This window comes from Prinia subflava, chromosome 24 (assembly GCF_021018805.1).
Source record: "Prinia subflava isolate CZ2003 ecotype Zambia chromosome 24, Cam_Psub_1.2, whole genome shotgun sequence".
Lineage (NCBI taxonomy): Eukaryota > Metazoa > Chordata > Aves > Passeriformes > Cisticolidae > Prinia > Prinia subflava.
The window spans coordinates 3,703,393-3,711,537 of NC_086270.1; the positions used below are offsets into that span (position 1 = coordinate 3,703,393).

At 49.7% G+C, this 8,145-nt stretch overlaps 1 protein-coding gene across 6 annotated transcripts; it reads right to left on the reverse strand.

Annotated features, from left to right (window-relative positions):
• Nucleotides 1-79: 79 nt before the first annotated feature.
• Nucleotides 80-6,938, reverse strand: MEAF6 (MYST/Esa1 associated factor 6). 6 transcript variants are annotated; one of them, XR_010082985.1, is made up of 8 exons: nt 6,781-6,938; nt 6,550-6,665; nt 6,373-6,460; nt 5,577-5,622; nt 4,876-5,068; nt 1,930-1,987; nt 1,295-1,328; nt 80-835 (listed from the first exon to the last, which is right to left on the reverse strand). XR_010082985.1 is itself a non-coding variant. In XM_063419127.1 (7 exons), exons 1-7 carry the CDS (start codon nt 6,874-6,876, stop codon nt 827-829), a joined length of 582 nt encoding a protein of 193 aa, XP_063275197.1. In that variant the 5' UTR covers nt 6,877-6,938; the 3' UTR covers nt 80-826. The 6 variants fall into 6 exon arrangements, 5 of the variants coding, with proteins under 5 accessions (XP_063275197.1, XP_063275198.1, XP_063275194.1 ...); XM_063419127.1 differs by lacking the exon at nt 1,930-1,987; XM_063419128.1 differs by lacking the exons at nt 1,295-1,328; nt 1,930-1,987.
• Nucleotides 6,939-8,145: the final 1,207 nt, after the last annotated feature.

The window sequence follows — 8,145 nt, forward strand, 5'->3', positions numbered from 1 at the left end:
GAATTCCAGCAAAGTCCCCATAAAGCAGGTGGACACTAGAAAGCACCAGAGTCTAAGTCTGGACTGAATAAACCATGAGAAGAGACAAACATGAGCTTTATTGTTTATGTACAAATGACAGAAGTTTGTATTAAAAAGAGAACCCACTCAAAGTCAGCGACAGCAAAGAGCTGGCTCTGAGCTCTGGCCCTTCCTGCACCTAATGCACTGAGGAATATTGGGAGATGGTGTTCAAAATGAAAGTAAGAGAAAAGGGCTAAACTACCTCCTTCTCTGCTTGAGTAAGAATCAAAAGAGCTGCTCCACAAAATGAAGAACCTTCCACTACACGGACTAAACAAAGAAACCCAAAGTCAACTTGTAACTATACACTTCAGCTTTAAAAAAAGCACAACAAAACCAACAAAATAAAACAACAACAAAAAAACAAACCTGCAGAGCTAAATAACAGCAACGAAAGTAATCGAAGTCTCACAATATGGATGGGACACACTGAATCCTACCCCAGTTCCAGTGGAAAAGGAAATGCCTCTCTGTGGGTCTGCAGGTGACAGGGGGGCTGCAGTATCAGCCATTCCAGGAAGTTCCCGACCAAGATGGAAGCACAGAACAGTCAGGAATTCAGAACTACTACAACTACTACACCGCCTTTGTCTTCCTGCAACTCAGGTGATTTAAAAATGATGCAAAATACACGGTCCAGGATTTCCTCCCCCCATCCAAGTCCCTTAGAGTGAATCACTCCTGCTGCAGCTGCCATCCTGCTTCAGGGCTTCTCAGTGGGGAGTCACAGACCTAAATCCCAGGAGCATCAGCACTGATGGCTCTAGTAGTCCTGCAGAGAAAGGACAGCACACGCAGTTAACACCTTCCCACCTCCGGTTCTGCTCTCGGAGCTGGGGGCTCTCAGTCCTCTCTCATCTCACACACCACTAGCTGCAGGCAGAACAGCTTTTTCTTGTAGCTAAACACTGAAAAGCACGGGCCCTTCCAACCTTGAGTATCATCTCAAACCAGATGCTTTTGATGCTCCAGCTCATGACAAGACAACAGGATGCAAAGCAGCTTTTTCCATGAGAAGCACACAGGAGTTAGCTGTGACCCGGGCTCAGCACAGCCCACCTGGGCTCAGCTGCTGTCACAGCCAGGGGACAATGCTGATCTCACGCTGTGACTCCTCAACCACGACAGTGAGAACTCAAATGACAGCAGCAGCAGGAGGGGTTTGAAAGCTTGGGAGTCAGCCAGCCCCTCCAGTGAGCAATGAAAACACAGACAGAGCACGGATACTTACGGCTCTTGGCTTTTTGTTTAACTTGAGATCAATCCTGTGGTTGGAAAGACAAGAGAAACGTCCATGTCAATACCTGACCCAACACCAGAGTTACTGCACAGGGCACAGCTACGACAGAGACTACGGTTAATCCATCCACTCCCAACTGGCTGAGCCAGGGCGCTGTTCCCAGGGTTACTGGGCACGAGAGCAGCACAGGAGACTCGAGTTATTATTTGCCAAAAAGCAGATTCCATCCACTCCCAGACAGAGTTAATCAAGGAGCACAATCAATCACAGGGCACTTAGGCAGGTGAACAAGGGGAACTAGGCATGCTCCACGTTAATTTAATCTGCCAGAGGTGTAACTATGCCACAGGTAATTAGCCAGACATAGTGTGAGAGTTATTTAATCAGATAGAGAGAGGAGTTAGGATGACAGGGATTATATGAGCCAAAGTTACTGAGTTTAGTACATTTTTCCAACAGGAAATACTCAAGTCTATACTCATCTCCTTAAGCAGCAAAGCCAAAAGAATCAGTTTTTAAACTCAGTTTTAAAGTTAAGAAGTTTTATCTATTTAAATACGAAACAGAAAGGTAAAGAAGAGTGAAGTTAATTTATAATTTGCTGAAGTTATTAAATAAAATGTTACCTCCATCACGCTTTTCTGTTTTTAAAAAAAACTTCCCAGCCTAACCTAATATACATACCTACAATTAAACAGATAAACTAGGGGTTAGCGAGGTCTCAAAAGGCACATTGGTGTCTACACACTAACAACACAGCACAAGTACTAATTCAAGTCAAACTTACTCAAAGTCATAATCAAACATGCCAGACGGGCTGAGGGGCAGCATTTGAAAGGAAGAAAGCAATAGAAATTAATATACTAATGAATTAAATCCATTAATTGATTAGCCACCCTAGCGAGATTGCTAAAGAATAAAATGAAATAAATAATAAAGCCAGTGTTCAAACACCATCAAGTTCTTCAGATATCTTAACCAGGACTGGACACAGAAAGCACTCTGGGTTGGCAATCCAGAATCCCCCTCCCCACTGGATTTCTGGGAACAAGAGCTGTTAGCAGAGAGGTGGGTTTGGTTTACGCAGGGGATTTTAGGAGCTGAAAGAGGGGCAGCTCTGGAACTGGCAGAGCTCAGGGGCAGGAGAGGAACCCGAGGGCTTGGAAAAACCCAAAGTGAGGGCTGGGGGAGCTGGGGAGGGGGCTGGGCTGCCAGGGCAAGGCAAGGCTGGTTCAGGCACAGGTGACACACAGGACTTGGTGCCCAACCCTGCACTGGGCTGCTACCCCATGCCCTCAGTGCTGCTGTCCCTGCAGTGGTGGCCCAGGGACGTTTGGGCAGAGCTGACCAGTTTGGAGACTGTCCCACCCCCTGACACAAGTGCCACAGCACAGCCTCCAGGCACAGCTGTGCCCACAGGGCCAGGCAGGACTGATCACAGAATCCCACTGCAGCACTGCACTGCTGAGAGCAAACAGCACTGGGCTCCCTCTAACACCTGCCAGCCGTGAGAACAGCCAGGCACACAGCAAATATCCACCCTGGTGTGGTGTGGCAGGGAGCAGAGGGACAGCACAGCCCTGCAGCCACACCTGAGGCCCTCCCTGTGTGCACCTGAAGCCAAAGGTCCCCAGCCCCCCACACGGGACCCCCAGCGAGGCCGTGCTCCCCTGTGCAGCCCCTCCCGCTTCTCCAGAGCAGGGGAGGGAAACCCAGAGTCGTGCTGGCAAATGGGAGGGCTTCTGAATAAGGAGGAAAGCCAACATTGCTTTTTATTCTTCTCTTTTTCATGCCAGATGCCTCAGGGGACAGACCCACAGGTCTGGCTGGGGCACCTGTGGGGTTGTGGGGCCCGGATCGCTGCACGATCAGGGACTGGGCTATTGCTGGGGGGTTTTTAGCCTAAAACAGACTTGAAAATTGTTTGGTCTTATCTGCCAAAATTTAGGGGATAGTCAGTAACAGCAATCACAATTTTAACAGAGTTTTTATTACAGACAAATTTCATTATCTTTTTATCTTTTTGTAGTATCTATCTGGCCCTGCTAAGCATTACAAACAGTCAGTTCCTGCCTCACTGAGCCCCTCAGAGCATCTGAGGAACACAGAAGCTGCCACAGGTGAGCAGGGCAGGGCTCCTCTGTCCAACAGCCTGGCCTGGCAGCAGCAGCCAAAGCTGCAGAGGGGGGATGTGAAGGAACCCAGAGCCACACAACCTGTTGGGGGGCAGCTTCCCCCCAGCTCCAGTCCCCAAAGTCGGAGCAAAGGGATTTTTGTCACTTCCAGCACCTTCCCTGCACCCCACCATGTTGCTGGCCATGGTTTGTGCAGGGAGAATATTTTATAATTTGTTTGAAATGGCAGTTTTCTTAAGCTGTACTTCAGTTTTACAGGTTGTTTCTCTGGACTTGTTCACGGATGTAGTTTCTTGTGTTATTCCTGAACTTCTTCCAAATATCTACGGGCAAAAAAAGAGATTTGAACTTCTTTGGATTCCCAGCTCATGAGGAACCAAAGGGACATCCAGTCCTTTTGGATATTTGCCCAATTCAGGCTGCTGTAGGAAGGAAATTCTGACCTAAGAATTAGAGACATGCTAATGACTCAACACTTAATGAAGGTACAAAAGGAGTTAAGCATTTTTCAAGCATTGTACCTACCTCATGTCCCCACCCCAACTGTCCCCAGCCCCCCTTGTAAACTTTCAGCACTTTAAACCCTTTCTCCAATTGCATGGCAGGTCCCTTAAAGAGGAGAGCCTGTCCCTAGGCAGAGCCAACAACTCAGAGCCAGCACAGACACTCAGGAGTTTTAAAAGCTCCATTACTTCCATTAAATCCTCAGGCCCCAGCTCCAGCAAACCTTCCAGAGGGGCACAGCTCTGCAGGGTCTCCTCTCCCCCAGGTTCTCCCTCACAGGCTCTGTCACTGCCAGCAGCCTGGGCTCAGGCACAGGACCAGCTCACTGCCCTCATTTATGCCTCAGGGGCAGAGCTGGACAGGTAAATCCAACCAGAAAAGAGTTCAAGGAATCTGTTTCACATGAATTTCAGGTCAGTTTAATAAGAAACACTCTGAAGTGAAGGTGACACAGTAACTGCTCTATGCCAGCACTGAGACTTAGCTGGGATGTGACAGCTGGAAGGGGCTGGAGTGGAAATCCAGATACTGGGAGTATCCAAAACCCTAAAAACATTCCCATTTGCTTTCCACCCTCCTTCAAAGAAAGCATTAACATTCCTGTCCTACTGGGCTCTGCAGAAACCAAGCAGCAAGCTCAGGAGGTCAGGACCTGCTGGGAGCAATAAGCTTTATCATGGAGAAATGGGAGAGCTGGAGAAGCTGCCCAGAAGCACAGCTGTGCCACAGCTGGACTGAGCACCCCATGCTGTTTGTTCAACTTCCTCAGAACTTTCCCCTCCTTTTCCAAAACCAGGAAAACCACCCCAACAACTGACCCCAGCTGCTGGTTATTCCTACGTGTCACTGCTTCCCTTCAGGCAATAAATTCAGTCCAGCCCCAGCCAACTGTCCAGGTGTGGCTGTGGCGAGCAGGCTGCTGGTGCCACTGACCTGTGTCTGTTTTTGTTCTTTCTCTTTTTGTGGCTGCTGTGGTGGCTTCCAGAGGAGGTGGAGGAAGCAGCTTTCTGGGGCTTCACACCCTGCACGGAGCCATCCAGCTCTTCTGCATCCTCCTGGTTGGGCTCATTCTCCTGGTTGTGGAAGTCTGGAGAAGTGTCACTCTCTGTGCCACTGCCCGGCTCCCCTAGAGCAGGACAAACCCGGGTGAGCACCAGGGTGAGCTCCCAGCTGCCCTGGCACAGCCCAGAGTGGGAGAAACAACCCCAGAACAGCAGCAGAGACACCTGAGGCCTGCAGAATCACAGAGCCTGGGAAACAACTCTGCAGGATGGACAGGGAGCTGCTCCTCAGCACTGAGTAACCACATCTTATCTGGTGCTGATGACAAAAACATCTTCCAGTATCTTGGAGGTGAGTGGGCCCTGCCCACGTCTCCTGTGACTGACACACCCACAGCAATGCAGAGCTTCAGCTCATCCAGCCTCTTCCTCCAAAGAGCACCACACCAATTTCAATCCCTTTTACACACACCAAGCCCCAGCTGAGTGTGGAAGGAACTTGGGGAGTCAAAGCTGGGAGCAGCCAGACACAGGGACTGGGAACAGGAGAGTCCAGCCCGGATCTGGAAGGCTGAGATGGTGGGGGGAGTGCAATTCTTCACACATTCAGAGAAAAATGACAAAGAGACTCACGCTTCTCAATGAGCTGGTCCTGGACTCCAGCTAACGCACTGACAGCCTGGAAAACCAAAGGGGATGTCAATGCAAGCAGGGATTCACTCCCCAGCTCACACAGACACGCCCCTCTGAAGTGCCCGTGGCCCCATGTGGCACCGGGGGTGTGGGCAGAGACAAAGCCAGGGGCCAGCAGTGACACCAGTGACACCAGTGACACCAGTGACAGGCATCCTCCCCCCCCAGTGCCTGGGGAAGGGGCTCTGGAAGAGGCTGCAGGGTGGGATGGGGATGCTGAGGGCAGGGAGCCAGGGCAGGTACAGACTGCAAACGGGGCAGTCACTCTGCAGGGGATCACAGCAGGACTGAGGCACCAAGGGACAGGGATGGGGATAAAACAGGAACGGGGACAAGGAAAGGGATGGGGACAGGGATGGGGATAAAACAGGAACAGAGACAAGGAAAGGGATGGAGACAGGGATGGGGACAGGGATGGGGACAGGGATGGGGATAAAACAGGAACGGGGACAAGGAAAGAGACAGGGATGGAGACAGGGATGGGGATAAAACAGGAACAGGAATGGGGACAAGGAAAGGGATGGGGACAGGGATGGGGACAGGGATGGGGACAGGGATGGGGATAAAACAGGAACGGGGACAAGGAAAGAGACAGGGATGGAGACAGGGATGGGGATAAAACAGGAACAGGAATGGGGACAAGGAAAGGGATGGGGACAGGGATGGGGACAGGAGTGGCCACAGGGACGGCTGTAGGGTCAGGGCTCATCCCACCTGCGCCCACCCCGGCACTCACCGCTGCTGAGGTGACCGAGGACTTGCTGAAGAGTCTCTCGGCCTCCTTGAACTTGCGGTTCCTCCGGTCGTTTTTGCTGTTGGAGTTCCTGAAACAGAGACAGGCGGGATGGCGGGGCCGGCCGGGCGTGAGGGTGAGGGGGGGGCCGGGCGGGCGGGCAGCGCCTCCGGCACTCACTTCTGGTTGGTGAGATAGCGATCCCAGCCGCGGATGATGTTCCCGTACATCTGCGTGTCCTCCAGGTAGCTGCCCTCGAAGGCGTAGATCTGCCGCTCCAGGTTTGCCAGCGTCTCCTGCCGGGAACACCGCCGCGCATGGAGCAGGCCGGGCCGCGCCGCGCCGGCCCCGCCGCTCCCCCGCCCGCTCCGCCGCCACCCGGACCGCACCGCGCCCCTCCCCGGCGCTCACCGCCAGCTCCTGTTTGCGTTTGACCAGCTCGGCGAGCTCCCGGCGGGTGTCCGGGATCTGCGGGGGCCCGCCGGCCTTGGCGTGCAGCGCGGCCATGGCGGCGCGGCCTGCGCGGGGCGGGGCGGGCGCGCAGTGCCCGCTGCGGCCGCCGGGGGCGCTGGAGAGCGGCGGGGCCGCGCCGGGAGCGAGCGCGGGGCTGGAGCGCGCCGGCCTGAGCGCCCAAAACGGGAATAATTGCAATATTCCGTGTTGTAATAACTAAAAAATATCAATGATTGCAATATTCCGTGATTGTGACAGCCTGAAGAACTCAAAAATATCAACGATTGCAATATTCCGTGTTGTAATAACTAAAAAATATCAATGATTGCAATATTCCGTGTTTGTGACAGCTTTAATAACTAAAAAATATCAGTGATTGCAATATTCCGTGTTGTAATAACTAAAAAATATTAATGATTTCAGTGTTCGTGACTGTGCCGGCCTGAACTCAAAAATCTTAATGATTTTAATATTCCATGTTGTGCCAGCCTTAATAACTAAAAAATATCAGTGATTGCAATATTCCGTGTTACAATAACTAAAAAATATCAATGATTGCAATATTCCGTGTTTGTGACAGCTTTAATAACTAAAAAATATCAGTGATTGCAATATTCCGTGTTGTAATAACTAAAAAATATTAATGATTTCAGTGTTCGTGACTGTGCCGGCCTGAACTCAAAAATCTTAATGATTTTAATATTCCATGTTGTGCCAGCCTTAATAACTAAAACACATCAATGATTTCAATATTCCGTGTTGTGCCAGCCCTAATAACTAAAAAATATCAATGATTGCAATATTCCGTGTTTGTGACAGCTTTAATAACTAAAAAATATCAATGATTGCAATATTCCGTGTTACAATAACTAAAAAATATCAATGATTGCAATATTCCGTGTTACAATAACTAAAAAATATCAATGATTGCAATATTCCGTGTTGTAATAACTAAAAAATATCAATGATTGCAATATTCCGTGTTGTGCCAGCCTGAAGAACTAAAAAATATTAATGATTTTAGTGTTCGTGACTGTGCCGGCCTGAACTCAAAAATCTTAATGATTTTAATATTCCGTGTTGTGCCAGCCTTAATAACTAAAACACATCAATGATTTCAATATTCCGTGTTGTGCCAGCTTGAAGAACTAAAAAATATCAATGATTGCAATATTCCGTGATTGTGACAGCCTGAAGAACTAAAAAATATCAATGATTGCAATATTCCGTGTTTGTGACAGCTTTAATAACTAAAAAATATCAATGATTGCAATATTCCGTGTTGTAATAACTAAAAAATATCAATGATTGCAATATTCCGTG

Bases quoted from the DNA above. Each gene is read 5' to 3' on its own strand.
- MEAF6 (XM_063419124.1), bottom strand. From the start codon at position 6,876: ATGGCCGCGCTGCACGCCAAGGCCGGCGGGCCCCCGCAGATCCCGGAC. The intron at 6,666-6,780 runs GTGAGCGCCGGG...TGTTCCCGGCAG, and splicing joins AACGCAAACAGGAGCTGGCG to GAGACGCTGGCAAACCTGGA. The intron at 5,623-6,372 runs GTGAGTGCCGGG...TTGGTTTTCCAG, and splicing joins CCTCGGTCACCTCAGCAGCG to GCTGTCAGTGCGTTAGCTGG.